This window comes from Carcharhinus amblyrhynchos, chromosome 7, assembly GCF_965287045.1.
Source record: "Carcharhinus amblyrhynchos chromosome 7, sCarAmb.v2.hapA, whole genome shotgun sequence".
Classification (NCBI taxonomy): domain Eukaryota; kingdom Metazoa; phylum Chordata; class Chondrichthyes; order Carcharhiniformes; family Carcharhinidae; genus Carcharhinus; species Carcharhinus amblyrhynchos.
In genome coordinates this window covers 104,477,633-104,499,604 of record NC_137330.1, presented here as the reverse complement: position 1 = coordinate 104,499,604, position 21,972 = coordinate 104,477,633, and the positions used below count along the sequence as shown (strand labels likewise).

Genomic DNA, 21,972 nt, shown 5'->3' with positions numbered 1-21,972 from the left:
ACACAAACTTCATGCAAAGCTGGAGTATAATAAGTACATGAAACCAATACTCTGAACTCTGTTGTAGTTTAAAATGGAAATTGAAAAGAGGATTCTATAGTTTATTGTCAAACCAAAGGCATTCATTCTGAAGCAGGTAATAACAGTAATTCAGCATTTCCCACAGTTTATTCTCACAAATATTGCTGTGGTTTGTGATTTGAGTCAATTTTTCATTGGTTACCTCTGTCCATAGAGCTCCATCAGTGTGATAACTGAGAGTATGCAAGTGTTGCTCCAGACCTATATCAAAGACATTTTTATGTACATACTGACCTCATAGCAGTAGCCAAAAAAGATGTAGATTTCATTAATTGCCTTTGTTTCTTTTTCATTTGATAATTGAGTCCATAGAAGTGTGTGCAGAATCATCTTGAAATTCCTATCATTGCTAAATCTCCGAGAGATTTTGTACTTTGTAACTCATACAAGCATACAAATTAGGAGTATGAGTAGGCATTCAGCCCCTTGAGCCTGCTGTGCTATTTGATAAGATCTTGTTGATCTGCTTGTGGCCTCGACTCAAGAATCTGTCTGACTTAACCTTAAAGAATATTCAGTGACCCTGCCTCCATTGTTATCTGGAAAAGAGAATTCCACAGATGAACCCCACAGACTCTGAGAGAAAGAAATTCTTATCTCATTTGTAAATTGTATCCCCTTTTCATAGAACATAGAACACTACAGCACAAACAGGCCCTTTGGCCCACAAGTTGCACCGATCACATCAATACCTACCAATCCATAGACCTATCTATAACCCCCAATCCCATTAAATCCCATATACTCATCCAGAAGTCTTTTAAAAGACCCCAGCGAGTTCGCCTCCACTACCACTGACGGCAGCCGATTCCATTCACTCACCACCCTCTGAGTGAAAAACTTACCCCTAACATCACTTCTGTACTTGCCTCCCCGCACCTTAAATCTGTGTCCTCTCGTAGCGACCATTTCAACCCGGGGAAATAGTCTCTGAGAATCCACCCTATCTATTCCTCTCAACGTTTTATAAACCTCTATCAGGTCGCCTCTCAATCTTCGTCTCTCCAGGGAGAAGAGTCCCAGCTCCCTCAACCTATCTTCATAAGGCATGCCTCCCAATCCAGGCAACGTCCTTGTAAATCTCCTCTGTACCCTTTCAATAGCTTCTACGTCCTTCCTGTTGTGAGGCGACCAGAACTGCGCACAGTACTCCAAGTGAGGCCTGACAAGGGTCTTATAAAGTTGCAGCATTACCTCCCGACTCCTAAACTGCTAAGACTCCTGCCCTTGATAGTGTACTTGTTCATCCCATTGGTCCTGCCAAAATGGATCACTACACATTTATCCGCGTTGAAGTCCATCTGCCACTTCTCCGCCCAGTCCTGCATCCTATTTATGTCCTGCTGCAACTTCTGACATCCTTCCAGACCATCCACAACACCACCGACCTTCGTGTCATCGGCGAACTTACTAACCCATCCCTCCACTTCCTCATCTAGGTCATTTATGAAAATGACAAACAGCAAGGGTCCTAGAACAGATCCCTGGGGCACGCCACTGGTGACTGACCTCCAAGCAGAAAAAGACCCACCCACAACCACTTTCTGCCTTCTGCAGGCAAGCCAGTTCTGGATCCACAAGGCCAAAGCCCCTTGGATCCCATGCCCTCTCACCTTCTCAAGAAGTCTTGCATGGGGGACCTTACCAAACGCCTTGCTGAAGTCCATGTACACCACGTCCACTGCTCTTCCTTCGTCAATGTGTTCAGTCACATTTTCGAAGAACTCAACTAGGCTCGTAAGGCACGACCTGCCCTTGACAAAACCATGCTGACTATTTCTGATCATGCCAAACCTCTCCAAATGCTCATAAATCTTGTCCCTCAGAAGCCTCTCCATCAGCTTACCAACCACTGAGGTCAGACTCACTGGTCGGTAATTTCCCGGGCTATCTCTGTTCCCTTTCTTGAAAACAGGAACCACATCCGCAATCCTCCAATCCTCCGGAACCTCTCCCGTCTCCATTGACGACGCAAAGATCGTTGCCAGGGGCTCTGCAATCGCTTCCCTCACCTCCCACAGTAACCTGGGGTACATCCCATCTGGTCCCGGCGACTTATCTATCTTGATAGAGTTCAAAAGTTCTAACACATCCTCTTCCTTAATATCCACATACTCAATCTTTTCCATTTGCTGCAAACCTGTAGCAAAATCTCCCAGATCAGTTTCCACCGTGAATACTGAGGCAAAGTACTCATTAAGCACCTCTGCCATTTCTTCTGGTTCCTCACAGACCTTTCCCCCTTCACCTTTTATAGGTCCTATCCCTTCTCTTCTCATCCTTTTACTTTTCACATATTTATAGAAGGCCTTGGGATTCTCCTTAATCTTACCCGCCAAGGCCTTCTCATGACCCCTTCTGGCTCTCCTAATTTCCCTTTTAACCTCCTTTCTACAATCCTTATACTCCTCTAGATCCTTAACATCTCCTAGCTCCCTGAACCTTTTGTACACCTTCCTTTTCCTCCTGACTAGGTTCACCACAGCCTTCGTGCACCACGGTTCCCGCAACCTACCAAAACCTCCTTGCCGCATCGGAACGTTGTCGTGCAGAGCTCCGGACAAACATTCCTTGAATATCCGCCACCTTCCTTCTGTACTTTTCCCCAAGAATGCCTCCTTCCAGTTTATTTGTCCAATTAACTTCCTGACGTCTTCGTATTTCCTCTTACTCCAGACAAACACCTTCCTAGCCTGCCTGATCCTATCTCGTTCCAATGTAATTGTGAAGGAGATAGAATTATGATCACAATTCCCAAGATGTTCTCCTACCGAGAGATCCGTCACCTGTCCTGGTTCATTCGCCAGTACCAGGTCAAGTACAGCCTCTCCTCTTGTAGGCTTATCCACGTACTGTGTCAGGAAACCTTCCTGAGCACACCTAACAAACTCCTCCCCATCCAAACCCCTTACCCTTGGGATATTCCAATCGATGTTTGGGAAATTGAAGTCCCCCATCACGACAACTCTGTTATTACTACATCTCTCTAGAATCTGTTTCCCTATCTGCACCTCAACTTCCCTGTCACTATTGGGCGGCCTATAGAATACACCCAGCAAAGTTTTCGACCCTTTGCTGTTCCTAACTTCCACCCACAGAGACTCTGTAGATAGTCCCTCCATGGCATCCTCCTTCTCTGCAGCCATGACACTGTCCCTGATCAACAGTGCCACTCCACCACCTCTTTTGCCTCCCTCCCTGTCCTTCCTGAAGCATCTGAATCCTGGCACCTGAAGTACCCAGTCCTGTCCCTGAGACATCCAAGTCTCCGTAATGGCCACCACATCACATTCCCAAACAGCAATCCACGCCCTAAGCTCATCTACCTTATTTACTACACTCCTGGCGTTAAAATAGATACACTTCAGCCCCTCAGTCTGGGCATTTCCCTTCTCCACCCCCTGTCTATCCTCCCTCTCATACTGCCTGCAGTCCTTCCCTCCCTGGGAGCTAACCTCCTCGGTTCCAGTCTCCCCATCACAATTCCCTCCCCCCATCCTTTCTAGTTTAAAGTCCCCCCAGTAGCCCTAGCCAGTCTTCCCACCAAGATATTAGTCCCCCTGGGATTCAAGTGCCACCCGTCTTTACTGTACAGGTCACACCTGCCCCTAAAGAGGTCCTAATGATCTAGGAACCAAAATCCCTGCCCCCTGCTTCAGTCCCTCAGCCACGCATTCACCCTCCACCTCATTCCATTCCTGCCCTCATTCTCCCGTGGCACAGGCAGCAATCCTGAGATTACTACCTTTGCTTTCCTCTTCCTCAGCTGCCTACCCAGTTCCCTATAGTCCCTTTTCACGACTGCCTCCCTCTTCTTGCCTACGTCAGCAGTACCTATATGCACTACAACCTCTGTTCCTCACTCTCCCCTTTCAGGATGTCTGGGACACGCCCAGAGACATCCCGGGAGACAAACCACCATCCGCGACTCACGTCTACGTCCACAAAAACGCCTGTCCGCCCCCCGTCACTGTGGAGTCCACTATTAATACTACCTTTCTGCTCTCTTTTTTAATTTTTTGACATACTGGCTCAGCTCCAGAGACCTGGCCACTGCTGTCTCCCTCGGATGAGCTGTCCCCCCCATGATCTGGATGAGGGTATAGCTGGGTGGATTAGTAAATTTGCTGATGACACCAAAGTCAGAGGTGTGGTAGATAGTGAGGAAGGGTGTCTTAGTCTACAGGGAGACTTGGTCAAGTTGCAGAGCTGGGCCGTGAGGTGGAGGATGGAGTTTAATGCGGAAAAGTGTGAGGTAATTCACTTTGGCAGGAATAATGGATGTGTAGAATATAGGGCTAACGGTAGGACTCTGAATAGTATGGATGAACAGAGGGATCTAGGTGTATGTGTACATAGATCCCTGAAAGTTGGGAATCAAGTAGATAGGGTTGTTAGGAAGGCATACGGTGTCTTGGCGTTTATTGGTAGGGGGATTGAATTTAAGAGCCGCAGCATCATGTTGCAACTGTACAAAACTCTGGTGCATCCGCACTTGGAGTATTGTGTGCAGTTCTGGTCCCCACATTATAGGAAGGATGTGGAGGCTTTGGAGAGGGTGCAGAGGAGGTTTACCAGGATGTTGCCTGGTATGGAGGGGAGGTCCTATGAGGAGAGACTGAGGGATTTGAGGTTGTTTTCATTAGAAAGAAGGCGGCTGCGAGGGGACCTTATTGAAACATATAAGATGATCAGAGGTTTGGATAGGGTGGACAGTGATAGCCTTTTTCCTCGGATGGAGAAAGCTAGCACGAGGGGGCATAGCTTTAAATTAAGGGGTGGTAGTTATAGGATGGATGTCAGGGGTAGGTTCTTTACCCAGAGGGTGGTGAGGGATTGGAATGCCCTGCCTGCTGCAGTTGTGGATGCGCCTAGTTTGGGGGCGTTTAAGAGATCCGTGCATAGGTTTATGGATGGAAAGGGTTTGGTTTAGGTTAGAGGGTCATTGTTTTTTAACTGGTCGGTGCAACATCGTGGGCCGAAGGGCCTGTTCTGCGCTGTAATGTTCTATGTTCTATGTTCTAGTAGTACTCAGGCAGGAGTACTTATTTTGAAGGGGGACATCCACCGGCGTGCTCTCCATCACCTGAGGTTTCCCTTTCCTAATAGTTACCCACGTGCCTTCTTCCCGTTGCCCTGGTGTGACTACTTGCTGATAGCTCCTGTCAATTATCTCCTCACTCTCTCTAATGAGCCGAAGGTCCTCGAGCTGCATTTGCAGCTCCTTAACCTGGTTCCGTAGGGACTGCAGCTTCACACACCGAGCACCGGTGTGCATGTCTGGTAGACCAGGAGCCTCCAAGACCTCCCACATGTTGCACTGGCAACAACATACTGGCCTCACACCCGTACTTGCCCCTTTTTAGTAACCCAGAGGAAAAAGTAAAAAAAACTTATAACTTAAAAAAAACTTATAACAAAAAAAATTATAACTTTTCATTGAATCATACACCCTACAATGCAGAAGGAGGCCATTCGGCCCATCACATCCACACCGACAACAATCCCACCCCATGCCTTACCCGCACAACTCCACACATTTGCCCCGCTAATCCCTGTAATCTATACATCTTGGGACATGAAGGGGCAATTTAATATGACCATTCAACCTAACCTGCACATCTTTAGACTGTGAGAGGAAACCGAAGCACCTAGAGAAAATCCATGCAGACATGGGGAGAATGTGCAAACTCCACACATACAGTAACCCAAGCTGGGAATCAAACCCAGGTCCCTGGAGCTGTGAGGCAACAGTGCTAACCACTGCCACCGTGCCACCCAAAATTAGGGGGGGAATTTTCCCATCCCACCTGCCATGGGAATTGTAGAAGGTGGGGGGGAGGGCTTCATGGGCAGCATTCACAGGTCCATTGACCTCGGGCGGGATTTTTCAGCTTTGGGGCAAGCTTAATTGGAAAATCCTGCTCGTAGTCTCTCCCACGATACTCTCATTATTCACCTTGTCATGTCCCCTCAGAATGTTATGGTTCAACAAGATTACTTCTCATTCTTCTAAATTCCAAAGGATATATACCAAACCTGTCTAATATTTCCTCATAAGACAGCCCCTTCAACCCAGGAATCAGTTCAGCGAACCTTCTCTGAACAGCTTTTGATGCCATTCTATCCTTTCTTAATTAAGGAAACCAAAATTGCACACAGCACTTCAGATGTGGTTTCATCAATGCCCTGTACAACTATAGTGAAACATTACTACTTTTATATTACATTCTGCTTGCAATGGGTTATCATTGCCCAGAAACTCAGCTGGACACACCACATAAACACAGTTGCTACAAGAGCAGGTCAGAGGCTAGGAATACTGAAGCAAGTAACTCACCTCCTGACTTCCCAAAGCCTGTCCACAATCTACAAGGCACAAGTCAAGAATGTGATAGAATACCCCTCACTTGCGTAGATGGATGCAGCTCCAAAAACACTCAAGAAACTTGACACTATCCAGGACAAAGCAGCCCGCTTGATTGGTATCACATCCACAAATATCCACCTTTCAACCACCGACACTTAATGTGTACTAGCTACAAGATGCACTGCAGAGATTCGCGAAAAATACTTAGACAGCATCTTCCAAACCCATGACCACTACCATCTAGCAGGACTAGAGCAGCAGATATATGGGTACACCACCACTTCCAAGCTCCCCCACGAATCTCTCATCATCTTGATTTGGAAATATACCGCCGATCCTTCTCAGCTGCTGGGTCAAAATCCTGAAATTCTGTCCCAAATGGCATTATGGGTCGCAGCATTTCAAGAAGACAGCTCATCATCACCTTCTCAAGAGAAACTAGGGATGGGCAATAGATGCTGGCCTGTCAGTAAAGTCCATATCTACGATTGAATTAAAAAAAATCCTAATGTGCTTGCTTTCCCAATCACTTCTGGCACCTACATATAGACTTTCCATGATGCACCAGAACATTCAGATTCCTCTGTACTGTAGGGATTCTCCATTTAAACCATATACTGCTTTACTATTCTTCCTGCCAAAGTGAGCAAGTTCACATTTTCCTTCACTCTCCTCCATCTGACAAATTTTTGCCCACTCACTTGAGTCTGTAAAGGAATGTAGGTGATCTTCTTCACAACTTACTCCAACCTATCTTTATGTTAGAAATTTAGCAACCGTGTTTTTGACCCCTTCACCCAAGTCATTGATATAAATTATAAACAGTTGAGGCCCCAGCATTAATCTGTATGACATTCCATTTGTTCCAACTTGCCACCTGAAGGTCCAGCTTTGATCCATGTTACATTCCACTAGATACAACATCCCAAACAGGCGGCACAGTAGCACAGTGATTAGCGCTGTTGCTTCACAGCTCCAGGGACCTAGGTTCGATTCCCGGCTTGGGTCACTGTCTTGTGGAGTTTGCACATTCTCCTCGTGTCAGCGTGGGTTTGGTTCTCTGGTTTCCTCCCACAGTCCAAAGATGTGCGGGTTAGGTTGATTGGCTATGCTAAATTGACCGTAGATGCATAGGTTAGAGAGGATTAGTGGGTAAAATATGTATGGATTGGGGGTAGGGCCTGGATGGGATTGTGGTTTGTGCAGACTCGATGGGCCGAAGGGCCTTTTTCTGTACTGTAGGGTTTCTATGATTCAAACGAAAAGAACTCATTTATCCCTATTTTCTGCTTCCTGTTAGCTAACCAATTCTTTATCAAGAGTAGTATGTTAACCTCTACTCCATGAGCTCCTATTTTGTACAGTAACCTTTGATGGGATGCCTTATCAAATATGCAAGTGGCCCTTCATCCATGTGGCTTCTTACTTCTTTAAAGACCTCAAATAAATTATTCAAACATGAGTTTCCTTTCTTGGAACTATGTTGACCATGCCTGATTACATTAAAATTAGCTAAGTGCCCTAATATAACCTCCTTAACAGTGGATTCTAGCATTTCCCCTATGACAGATGCTAGGCTAAATTAGTTTCCTGTTCTATATCTCCCTCCTTTCTTGATTTGAGAAGGTATATTCACTACTTTTGAACCTGGGTCTCTGGTGTGGTGGTTAGCCTGCTGCCTCACAGTGCCAGGGACCCAAATTCATTTCTGGCCTTGGGTGACTGTTCGTATAGGGTTTATACATTATCCCTGTGTCTATGTGGGTTTCCTTCGAGTGCTTTGTTTTCTTCCCACAGTTCAAAGATGTGCAGGTTAAGTAGATTGGTCTTGCTAAATTGCCTCTTAGGACCCGATTTTACCATTGCATCATTCCTGATTTTGAGCGTGAAAACGTGGTGAAGTCTGGTGTGAGGCCATTAACGCGATCCGCGCTTGCATCTGCGCAGATGGCCACTTTACCAAGACCCGGGAATGGCTGTGATCTGCTTCGTGCCCAAAACAGGTGCAAAGACAATTTAAATGCATTTGCATGCATTTCAATTGAATTAATGAACTGCCCACCCAACCTTATCAGCATTTTCCCCTTTACCACTGCGTTCACCAATCCGGAATCGCGCCAAAATGGACATGCTAAATAAAAGTCTGAACCGGGCGCTTCATCTATGAGGGTTGGTGAGGAGGTAAGTGCATGGTGTTTGATGGCTCTCCGCTACTCACTGGTGTCCTGCTGTTGCAGCCATTTTCTGTCTCGGGTCGGTGGCGGTTCTGCGAGTGTGTGGGGGGCTGGGGGTCTGTTGCTCTGCATGGTCTCCGATGTTTGCCTTGCAGCACGGACCTGGGTTTCAGCACTGACCTCAGGTCTTGCAGTGCTCATTTCAGGCTGAAGGATGTGCACAAAGCCCTTGCAGATAGCACTGCTGCATCATCTCAACTTTACCAGGAGCTGTGATTGTGGGGAGCATGTGGCTGGGGGTATTGGAGGGCATGGAGGGCTGTGATTTAACACAGCATGTGACTGGGGCTATTGGGGGGCATGGGAGGCTGCAATTTAATGGAGCATGTGACTGAGGGGATTGTGGGGGGGGGGGCATGGGGAGGCTGTGATTTAACGGAGGTTGGGGGATTTGGGGGACATGGGGGAGCTGTAATTTAATGGAGCATGTGGCTGGGGGGATTGGGGGACATGGGGGGGCTGTGGTTTAACAGAGCATGTGGCTGGGGGAGTTGGGGGGCATGGAGGGCTATGATTGTCGATGTGCTAGGGACAAGCAACATTGCATGATTTCCACATTTGTTCATCTCCACAACCACCTCCCCCCCTCATCCCGCCTCCCCAACCCCTTTTCAGAGTGATGAGATGGCTTTTGCAATGCAACCAATTGATCTTGCTGTTCTTTTGGTTGCTGTTGGAGCTGAAGAGGAGGAACTGGAGGAAGAATTGCAGGACCAGGAGGCCCGGGTCTTACCACTTGCAGGACCGGAAGGAGATGACCTCTAGAAGCAGGAGGTGACTGCTATTCACCCAGAGTGGGGGCATAGAAGGAGGAAGGAGCAGAGACCCCAGCAGTTCCGTGCATGAGGGTTCTTCGAGGAGATGTTGGACACTATTTGCTGCCGACGTCTCCGACTCCAAAAGGATACCGTAAGACACCTGTGCAACCTGTTGCAGGACTTGGCACCTAGGGGCAGGAAGGGCCACCCACTCTCGGTGGCTGTCAGATTGACGGCCGCTCTGAACTTCTATGTGACTGGCCCCTTCCAGAGCCCGAGGAGCGATGTCTGTGCCATCTCCCAGTCTTCAGTGCACACCTGAGGCAGGTCATAGAAGCCCTGTACACCTGGGCTGAGCAGTTCATCAAATTCAACCTGGATCAGGCCCATGAGGAAACCCAGGCTGCAGGGTTTGCTGCAATTGTGGGGATGCCGAATGTGCAGGGAGCGGCTGACTGCACCCATGTTGCCCTCAGGACTCCCCTACAGAATCCACAATGATTTGTTAATAGGGTTCCACTCCCTGAATGTACAAATCGTGTGCGACCACAATATGACCAGACATCCAGGCAGTATGCATAACAGCTTCATTGTAAGGAGCTCAGAGATCCCAGAAAGATTTGAGGAGGAGCCCAGGCTGTGGGGGTGGTTCCTAGGTGATAGAGGTTACCCACTTTGGACATGGCTGATGATGCCTGTGCGAAGGCCTGTGTCTGAAACGGAGACCCGCTATAATGAGGCCCATGTAACTACCTGCACGACAATTGAGAGCTGCATTGGGCTCCTCAAGATGCGATTCCGGTGCTTGGACCAATCTGGAGGGGCCCTCCAGTATAGCCCCCCTATCTCTTCCCGCATAGTGGTGGTGTGTTTTGCCTTGCACAATCTGGCTCTGCAGCGAGGTGACCTGTTGGAGGAGGAAGAGGACATAGAGGATGACCAGCTGGCCGTCACTAGGGAGGATGACCATCACGAGGAGAAAGAAGAGGAGGAGGAAGAGGAGGATGAGAACACTATGGAATACTAGCCAGGAGGTGGAGGACTGACGTCTCAGCTGAGGCATGAGAGGGCAGCAAGGGAGGCTCTGATAACCAGTTGGTTATCAGATGGTGGTTGTGGGTTCCGTTTCCCCCCCTCCAAATGCGTTCCATTTATCTTGCACATTGTCACATAAGAACATAAGAAGTAGATGCAGGAGTAGGCCACCTAGCCCTTCGAGCCTGCCCCGCCATTCAGTATCAGAGTGGTGGGCCTGGGCACTCTGTGTTAGTGAGTTTTTTTCCAGGCAGGAGAGTGATGACGACTCGCTAAGCACCATTCTGATGATAACCTGGTGCAAACCAGTCAGACTCCTGCCTGAGCTCCACATGCATACTGGCACCTGGGCCCATGTCTGTCTAGTGGCTAAAGCATCTGAAACCTCCATACAGGGCCCTGGAGCTGGTGGGTAACGCTTGTGGGGGATGAGAGACCAATTGCTTTCTTTTCTCAGTGATACTGCATTGAGGGGCCACCCCAACTGATATCACATGAGGCATCCGTCAGGTGATCGTCAATGGGGCAAGAATCATAATAGAGACGACCTGTTCACAGGTGGTTGTTGAGAAAAAACAGTTATTTACAATAAAGTTCAGATAAGCTGGTGAAACATAAAAACTTGTGAAAAGAAAATGTTAAGGTGCTTATATTTCATTCTAACTAGTGTAGCCCTTCACCCGTGCCATGTCAGTGCAACTACAACTTTCTAACCTTATGTGGCCTAGCACTACACCTCAGTGACTCCCCAGGATGTATATCGGAGGTGGAGGGGGCCAGCTGCCGACTTACACCATAGTCTGTGATGTGCGTGGCAGGCATCCTCTGGAGGCCCTGGACCTTGAGGGTCCTGGCCTGCTATGTGGTGGTCAGTCTTACAATATGGTCATGGACAGTTGCATCTATGGTAGGCAGCTTGAATAAATAAGATTAGAGTTAAAGATTGGTGTGGGAGAAATGGGTTGCAATTCATGGGGCACTGGCACCAGTAGTGGGGAAAGTGGGAACTAAAGCGTTAGGACAGTCTTCACGTAAATTGTTCTGGGACCAGTGTTCTGGCAAGTTGTATAACGAAGGCAGTAGAGAAAGTTTTAAACTAAATAGTGAAGTTGAGGGATCATGTGAGGAAAAATGTTGTAAGTTCAAGAGAAAGGTCATAAGAACATAAGAACATAAGAAATAGGAGCAGGAGTAGGCCATCTAGCCCTTCGAGCCTGCCCCGCCATTCAATAAGATCATGGCTGATCTGTTGTGGCTCAGTTCCACTTTCCCGCCCTCTCCCCATAACCCTTAATCCCCTCTCTTATCAAGAACCCATCAACCCGCTTCTTAAAAATATTTAGCGAGGCAGCCTCCACCACTTCAACGGGCAGAGAATTCCAGAGATTCACCACCCTTTGAGTGAAGAAGTTCCTCCTCAACTCCGTTCTAAACCGCCCCCCCTTTATCTTGAGGCTGTGCCCCCTAGTCCTACTGTCTTTTTTGAGCGGGAAGAGTCTCTCCACCTCTATCCTATCCATCCCATTCATCATCTTATACGTCTCAATGAGATCTCCCCTCATTCTTCTAAACTCTAACGAGTACAAGCCCAGTATATTCAGCCTCTCTTCTTAGCTCAACCCCCTCAACTCCAGTATCAGCCTAGTGAACCTCCTCTGCACTCCCTCCAAGGCCAAAATATCCTTGCACAAGTGTGGCGACCAAAACTGCACACAGTACTCCAGCTGCAGCCTCACCAGTGCCCTGTACAGTTGCAGCAAGACCTCCCTACTTTTATATTCAATCCCCCTCGCTATGAAGGCCAGCATCCCATTCGCCTTCTTGATCACCTGCTGCATCTGTAGGCTGGGTTTTTGCGACTCATGCACAAGGACCCCCAGGTCCCTCTGCACTGTAGCATGCTGCAGCTTTTCGCCCTTTAAGTAGTAGTCCTTCCTACTATTATTCCTGCCAAAGTGGATAACCTCACACTTGCCAACATTGTATTCCATCTGCCAGGTCCTCACCCACTCGCTTAGCCTCTCTAGATCCCTCTGCAGACTTTCTACACCCTCCGCACAATTTGCTTTTCCACTTATCTTCGTGTCATCAGCAAATTTCGACACCCTACACTTAGCTCCCTCCTCCAGATCGTCTATATAAATGGTAAATAGCTGAGGCCCCAGCACCAATCCCTGGGGCACTCCACTAGTCACCAACCGCCAATCCGAGTAGCACCCATTGACACCTACTCTCTGCCTCCTATTAGACAGCCAATCCTCTATCCATGCTAACACCTTACCCCCAACTCCATGCCCCCTAACCTTCTGAAACAACCTTTTGTGCGGCACCTTATCAAACGCCTTCTGAAAATCAAGAAACACCACATCCTCCGGTTCCCCTCCGTCCACCACACTAGACACATCCTCATAGAATTCCAATAAATTCGTCAGACACGAATTCCCCTTAACGAATCCGTGCTGCGTCTGCTCTATCAAACAATTCTCCTCAAGATGCCTCACTATTTCTTCTTTGATGACGGATTCAAGCATTTTTCCTACAACAGACGTTAAACTAACCAGCCTATAATTCCCTGTCTTTTGCCTCCTACCCTTTTTAAACAGCGGCGTAACATAGCCATTTTTCAATCTTCCGGCACTTCCCCGGAATCCAGCGAGGTTTGGAAAATAATCACTAATGCATCCACTATCACCGCCGCCATTTCCTTCAGAACCCTGGGATGCATTCCATCCGTCCTGGGGACTTGTCCACCATCAGTCCCACTAGTCTGTCGAGCACTACCTCTCTAGTGACAATGATCTCATTCAGGCCCTCAACTCCTACCATCTTTCCATCGTTAATACCCGGCAAACTATTCGCGTCCTCCTCCGTGAAGACCGAAGCAAAAAACTTATTCAAGGCGTCAGCCATTTCCTCATCCCCCACCACTAAATCCCCCCTCTCATCCTCTAAGGGTCCAACATTCACCCTAGCCAGCCTCCTCCTCTTTATATATTTATAAAAACTCTTACTATTTTTTATATTTAGCACTAGTTTAGATTCATAGTCTATCCTTCCTTTCTTTATCAACTTCTTCATCATTCTTTGTTGATTTTTAAACCTCTCCCAATCCTCTACTTGCCCACTACTTTTAGCCACTTTAAATGCATCAGCTTTTAATTTAATACTCTCCTTTATCTCCTTCGTTATCCACGGCTGATTATCTCTTCTCCTATGATCCTTCTTTACCATTGGAATAAATTTCTGCTGAGCACGAAGAAAGATCTCCTTAAAGATCCTCCACTGTTCCTCAGCAGTCCTACTGCCCAATCTGCGCCCCCAATCTACATTTGCCAATTCCTCTCTCATCTTATCGTACTCCCCTCTGTTCAAACAAAGGACACAGGTCCGGGATCCTACTTTCTCATCCTCCATCTGCATCAAAAACTCCACCGTACAATGATCACTCTTCCCAAGCGGATCCCTCACAACAAGGTCCCTAATTCTACCTGCCTCATTACATAACACCAGATTTAAGATAGCTCGCTCCCTCGTCGGCTCCAGCACGCACTGTTCAAGGAAACTATCCTGGCAGCATTCCAAGAACTCTTCCTCAAGCCCACCGCGTCCAACATGGGTCGACCAATCAATATGTAGATTGAAATCCCCCATAATTATCGCCGTTCCATTCCTGCACGCATCATTTATTTGCGTGTTTATAGCCCGCCCCACCTCCAGGTCATTATTTGGGGGCCTATAGACCACACCCACCAGCGTCTTCCTCCCCTTGCTGTTCCTTATCTCCACCCACAACGATTCCACGTTCTGCTCTTTGGCACCTATATCTTCCCTTACTACCACCCTGATACTATCCTTAATCAGCAGAGCTACCCCTCCCCCCTTTTCCTCCCGTCTATCCTTCCTAAACACTTGATGCCCCTGGACATTCAGCTCCCAGTCCCTGTCACCCGACAACCACGTCTCTGTAATGGCCACCAGATCATATCCATTTGTGCTGATCTGCGCCACCAGCTCATTCGCTTTGTTCTGAATGCTTCGTGCATTCAGATAAAGTGTCTTCATCCCAGCCTTTATCTGGACCCTATTTGAAGGAACGCTACCAACCTTACTCATGCTCCGTACTCCCTTTATTATTGGTACAACCTTGACCTCTTCCCGTATCTGTACCCTCTCTTTTACTTTAGACACTGTAATTTCACCTACCCTTGCACCCTCTCCCCCCCAATTAGTTTAAAGCCCTATCTACAGTCCTAGTTATACGATTCGCCAGGACTCTGGTCCCAGCACGGTTCAGACCAACACCATCCCATCCGAACAGGTCCCACTTGCCCCAATACTGGTGCCAATGCCCCATAAATGCAAAACCATTCCTCCCACACCAATCCCTGAGCCACCCATTCACCTCTTTAATCTATCTACCCTACGCCCATCTGCACGCGGTTCAGGTAGTAATCCAGAGATAACCACCTTGTCAGCTCTGCTTTTTAACTCCATTCCCAGCTTTTCATACTCCCTCTCCAGATCCTCAGTTCCCATTTTGCCTATGTCGTTGGCACCCACATGTAGCACAATGACTGGATTCTCACCCTCCCACTCCAGGTTTTTCTGCAGCCCAGATGAGACATCCTGGACCCAAGCACCAGACAGACAACACACCCTTCTGTGTTCTTTATCATTGTGACAAGAGACAGTGTCTATACCCCTAACCACACTATCCCCAATTACCACAACATTCCTTTTTACCTTCTCTTTGTCTTTGTCCTGTGTCTGCATCACTGTACTGTGGGCAATTTGCTCATCAACCTCACAGCCCTCATTCTTGTCCACACTGGGAGCAAGAACCTCAAACCTGTTGTGCAGATTGAGAGGCTGAGGCATTTGGGTCCCACCCTCCTTTCTCCTCTCCCCACCCTCCTTTCTCCTCTCCCCACCCTCCTTCCTCCTCTCCCCACCCTCCTTCCTCCTCCCAGCAGCCCCCTCTTGTTCCTGACCCTTAGAGTGAGCCAGTCTAGGGGCTGTGGATGTCTCTCGCACCCCATTATCCATGGCACACTCCCTCCCCTGATAAGCTTCAGTGTCTGAAGCTCCGAGGCCAGCTCACCTACTTTGAGCTGGAGCTCCTCCAGCGACCAACACTTACTGCAGACATGGTCACTGGGAAGGACCCTGGGGTCCACCAGCTCCCACATCATACAGAAACAGCACATCACATGCCCCTTCATTATTGTCCCTTAGTAATTACTAAACACAGTTAATGAGTCAAACTTACCTGGCCCTTTTTTCCCAAGCCCTATCCTAAGCCCTTACAGGTCACCCTGCTTCCCTCTCACTCCGCTGCCCGCTCCGGCGCTGCCCGCTGTCTACAGCAGGCCTCCTTTTAAACCTAGTGCGGTTTAAAAAAAATCCCTTCCCACAAATCCCCGCGACCCATTTCCTTTGTAGTTTTAAATCCAAAAACGTTATTAAGCCCGTGAAAATGTTTTTTAAAGGTAATCTCTTACCACTACTTGTTGAAGTCTAGGTCCAAAGAGTTCAAGTCAGGCGACCCTGACCCATACAAGAAATGATGTGGGTATGCCGGCGTTGGACTGGCGTAAACACAGTAAAAAGTCTGACAACACCAGGTTTTAGTCCAACCTATTTATTTGATCAGATAAATAGGTTGGACTAAAACCTGGTGTTGTCAGACTTTTTACTGGCCATACAAGAAAGCCAGATAGGATCTAAGGAGATCCATCAAAGGTGCCAAAAGACAATACTGAACCAAGCTAGTGTCCTAGGCTGTCCACATGGATCACCACCAACTATGGCAAGATCTGCAAGACATGACAGGCTATAAGATGAAGGCATGTAAAATTGCTGGCTCCAGCGCACCCCTTTCTGATGAGCTCAATGTATTCTATTTCTGTTTTGAGCAAGAAGCCAGCGAGACCATGCCTTGCACCCTGGAAGCTTCGGATGAGCCTGTATCTTGAGGTCACCATTGCAGATGTCGGAGGTCAACCTGTGAAAGGCCCGGATAGGGTACCCAGACAAACACTCAATCCTATACGGATCAGCTGGCGGGAGTATTCGCAGACCTCTTCAACCTCGCTTTGCAACAATCTGAAGCCCCTATCTACTTCAAGAAGACGACTATGATCCCAGTACCAAAGGAAGCCAAGCAACCTGCCTGAATGACTATCATCCGGTGGCTCTGACATCATCATTATGAAGTGCTTTAAAAGATTCTTCATGGCATAAATCAATTTTAGCCTCTTGTTCTGCCTGGATCCATTACAGTTTCCCTACTGCCACAACAGGTCCACAGCAAACGCCATCTTCCTGGCCCTGCCTTGGAACACCTGGATAACAAAGTCACGTTTGTCAGACTCCTATTCATTGACTACAGCTCAGCCTTCAACCATTATTTCTCCAAAACTCATCTCCAAACACAGTGGCCTGAGCCTCGGCTCCTCCCTCTGTGACTGGATCCTGAACTTCTTAGCCCACAGACCACAGTCAGTAAGGATAGGCAACAACACCTCCTCCACGATCATCCTCAACACTGGTGCCCCACAAGGCTGTGTTCTCAGTCCCCCACTATACTCGTTATACATCTATGACTGTGTGGCCAAATTATCCTCCAACTTGATTTTCAAGTTTGCTGACAATACCACGTAGTGGGCCAGATCTCAAACAATGACAAGACAGAGTACAGGAAGGAGATAGAGAATTTGGTACGACGACAATAATCTCTCCCTCAATGTCATGAAGGAGATGGTCATCGACTTCCGGAAGTGTGTGGGAGAACATGACACTGTCTACATCAATGGGGACAAAGTAGAAATGGTCAAAAGCTTCAATTTTCTAGGCGTCCAGATCACCAATAATCTGTCCTGGTCCCCCCATGCCAATACTATAGTTAAGAAAGCCCACCAATGCCTCTACTTTCTCAGAAGACTAAGGAAATTTGGCATGTCAGGTAGACTCACCAACATTTACAGATGCACCATAGAAAGCATTCTTTCTGGTTGTATCACAGCTTGGTATGGCTCCTGCTCTGTCCAAGACCACAAAAAATTACAAAAGGTCATGAATGTAGTCCAATCCATCACGTGGACCAGCCTCCCAGTGGGAAGCCTACACTTCCCACTGTCTCGGAAAAGCAGTCAGCATAATTGAGGACCACACCCTCCCCAGATATCCTGTTTTCCACCTTCTTCCATCAGGAAAAAATTTACAAAAGTTTGAGATCACATTGCAGCCAACTCACGAACAGCTTCTTCCCTGCTACCATCAGACCTTTAAATGGACCTACCTCGCATTAAGTTGATCTTTCTGTACATCCTAGCTATGACTGTAACACTACATTCTGCACTGTCTTCTCTATGAACGGTGTGTTTTCTCTGTATAATGTGCAAGAAACAATACTTTTAACTGTATACCAATACATACAAAAATAGGAAATCAAATCAAATTTACTATGACTCGGAGTCTCTCCGTTTTAGCTACTCTGTTGTAATTTGTAAACTAGATTTTTACAGATTCCTTTTTGCAAATATATACCCAATTAAAACAATAATGATGCATGTATTGAAATCAAATTCACCACATTACGCTATAATGTATAAGGTCTGAGCAACTTTCTTAGAAACTGGTATAATTTTACAAATATTCCTTTAGTTTCAGGAATGCCTACTTAGAGGTGAGAGTATTTATGAGGAGCTAGTAATAAACTTGATGTTGGAAAAACTCCATTCTCCAGAGGTTGCTCATCGGGGTGAGTATAACACCATGTATTTGCATTCATGTGGCATCATTATTGTAGAAGAATCCTCAGGATCAATTGAAGAAAATGTTATTTTTTAATATATTTGTGGCCTACTGTGGCATTCTGTAAAACAGGATTATGGCGGATGTGCATATGATTAATTTAGTTAATATGGGGACTGACCGTCCACAAAGTTGAGGATATCAAAGCAGGTAGGTGTGAAAGGCAGGCATTTAAAGTGAATAGGACAACATTAGATGTTCTACATTTAAATAAGTCATGGATAGAAAGGGAATTATACAGCCAGTGCTTCAACCAAAGCAATGGGGACTTTCAAAGTAATAAGAGGGCATAACAGCACAAAACAGTATGCACTGAGTTCTTTTTGGGAGTCACTGAAGTGTCAGTGTCCAAATGCAACAAGACTTGGACAACATTCAGGTTTGGACTTATAAGTGGCAAGTAACATTTATGCTACACAATTGCCAGGCAATAACCATCTCCAACAAGGGAGAATCTAACCATCGCCACTGAACATTCACTGGCATTGGCATTGCTGGATTTCCCACTCTCAGCATCCTGGAGTTACTATTGACCAGAAACTGAACTGAACCATCTATATAAATACTGTGGTTATAAGAGCTAGGAATCCTGCAGTGAGTAACTTACCTCTGACTCCCCAATGCATGTCACACACAGAATTCTTATTGTGCAGAAAGAAGCCATTCAACTCATTGAGTCTGCACTGACTGTCTGATGAGAGCATCTTACCCAGGCCCACCTCTCCACCCTATCCCTGTAATCCCACATATTTGCCTACATATCATGTGACAATAAGGGGCAATTTAGCAGGACCAATCCGCCTGGCCTGCACATCTTTGGACTGTGGGTAGAAAACTGAGCACTTGGATGAAGCCCACACAGACATAGGGAGAATGTGTAAACTCTACACAGACAGTCATCCAAGGCTGGAATCGAACCTGGTTCCCTGGCACTGTGAGGCTGCAGTGTTAATCACTGTGCCACCGTGCCGTCCATGATTTACAGGTCACAAGTCAGGAGTGTGATGGAATACCCTCCACTTGCCTGGATGAGTGCTGCTCCAAAAACATTCAAGAAACTTGACATCCTCCAGGATAAAGCAACCCACTTGATTGGTACCTGCTCCACAAACATTCACCACCCTATTCCACGCACAATGGCAGCATTGTATACCATCTACAAGATGCACTGCAGGAACTCATTGAGGCTACTTTGTCAGCGCTTTCCAAACCCACGACTGCTACCATGTAGAACAATGGTCTTCAAACTATTTTCTGGCATTTCACTTTTGCAAAATGGCCACCCCTTGCGACTCACTGATCAGGCATGCTGCAGTACTGCTGCTACAGTCTCAATCTAAACAGGGTTTGTGGTACATTTTAAAATACACCTTCTTACCTTTCCCTTTCATAAAGTGCGTATAACTTAAACTGTATCAGGCAACACTAAGCTTTTCTTCTTCATGCTGGCAATGTCATCATGTGAGTCGAGAGATCCTCATTGTCATACCATCTTCTACAAAATGTGCTCTATAAATTGAACATCCTGCTTTTCTTCCTTCACCATTCCTTCACTGCCGCTTGATCAAAATCCTGGAACTCCCTTCCTAACAGCATTGTGAGTGTACCTAAGCCACATGGATTGCAGTGGTTCAAGAAGACAGCTCACCACCACTTTCTTGGGGCAGTTACAGATGGGCATTAAATGCTGGACTAGTCAGTGATGTCTTCATCCTGTAAAGAGTAGAAAAAAGACTTCAGAATCACAGAATCTTTACAGTGCAGGAGGAGACCATTTGGTCCATCAAACCTGCACTGGCTCTCTGCAAAAAGCATTCTATCTAGTCCCACTCCCTTGCCTAAACCCCTTAACCTTGCACATTCATTTCAGGTTAGCAATCCAATTCTCTTTTAAATACCACAATCATACCTGTCTTTTCCAACCTCACTGGAAGTTCGGTCCAGACTCCAACCACCCCCCAGATGAAAACTGCTTTCCTCCCAACACTTTTATTCTTTTTTAAAATTTCAAATTGTTGCCCTCTAATTGTTGATCTTGTCGAGAGGGAACAGTTTTTCATTATTTACCCTATCCATACAAAGAATTCTAGCCTTTGACTTGTTCTAGAAGCCCTGCATTGATGTGGCCATTCCAGTAGTTTCTGGTCATTGGTGACCTCAGTGATGCTGATTACAAGTAACTTGGTAATGTTACTGATAATTGGCAGTTGCTTGTTGTGTCCTCCACAATTTTGATCTGCAGAAAGTAGGTAGAACACCCGGAGATCGAACAGAAACAGAAAATGCTAGAAAATCTCAGCAGATCTGGCAGCATCTATAGAGAGAGCACCAGAGTTTATGTTTCCGGTATTATATGACTCTTCTTCAGAATGGAAGAGAGGTAGAAATGTGATGGGCTTTGTGCTATTGGGAAAAGGTGTGGGTCAGGTGGAGCAAAGAGGAAGATCAGGAATAGATTCGAGTGTAGGGTGATTAAACGACAGAAATGTCATGGAACAAAAGAAGGAACAAAGCATTGGTCTAGTGCAGGTACTAATGGCAGAAGAAAGGTCAGTGCTGTCTGAAAACAAAACCTGACAACAACATGTAGACTGACATTAGGGGATAAAGATACAAAATGGAGTTCATGATCTGAAGGTATTGAAATTAATGTTGAATCTATAAAACTGTGGAATGCCAAAAGATGAGATACTGTGTCTCCAGCATGCATATGCTTCACTGGAATTTTGCAGCAGGCTGGGTATGGAAACATGAGTATGAGAGCAAGGTGATAAATTGAAATGACAAGCTACCAGAAGATTGTGGTCATGCTTGCAGACTGAATGGAGGTGTTCTGCAGTGAGGTTATCCACCCCAATGTAAGAGAGACTGCATTGTGAGCAGCAAATACAACAAACTAAATTGAAAGAAGCAGATGATACCAAATTGGGTGGGAGGGTTAATTGTAACGAGAATACAGAGATCCTTCAGAATGATCTGGACAGGTTGTGTGAGTGGGCAAATCAATGGCAGATGCAGCATTATTTGGATAAATGTGAGATTATTCACTTTGGAAGCAAAAACAAGAAGGCAGATTACTACCTGAATGGCTGTAAATTGGGATTGGAGATTGTGCGGCAGGACTTAGGTGTTGTTGTGCACCAGTTACTGAAGGTAAGCATGCAGATGCAGCAGACGGTAAAGAAGACAAATGGCATGTTGACCTTCATTGCGAGAGGCTTCGAGTACAGGAGCAGAGATGTTTTGTTGCAGTTATACAGGGTCTTGGTGAGGCCACACCTAGAGTATTGTGTGCAGGAGAGATTGACCAGGTTAGGATTGTTTTCACTGGAGTTCAGATGAATGGGGGTTAACTTATAAAATTCTAATAGGACTACACAGGGTAGACGCAAGGAGGATGTTCTTGATGGTGGGAGAGTCCAGAACCAGGGGTCACAGTCTGAGGATTCAGGATTCAGGAGGCGAGGAGACATTTCTTCACCCAAAGAATGATGAGCCTATGGAATTCATTACCACAGGAAGTAGCTGATTCCACAACATTGAATGTATTCAAGAGGCGGCACTTGGGGCGAATGGGATCAAAGGTTACGGGGAGAAAGCAGGATTAGGATATTGAGTTGGATGATCCGACGTAATCGTGATGAATGTCGGAGCAGACTCAAATGGCCAAATGGCCTCC

General features: G+C 46.6%; 1 protein-coding gene across 1 annotated transcript in view; it reads left to right on the top strand.

Annotated features, from left to right (window-relative positions):
• Positions 1-21,972, top strand: part of ak9 (adenylate kinase 9) — a 341,329-nt gene that overhangs the window by 18,130 nt on the left and 301,227 nt on the right. The window contains exon 5 of the mRNA XM_080193447.1: positions 18,144-18,240. Coding sequence (XP_080049573.1) covers positions 18,144-18,240 — 97 coding nt within the window. The remainder of the gene's footprint in view (positions 1-18,143; positions 18,241-21,972) is intronic.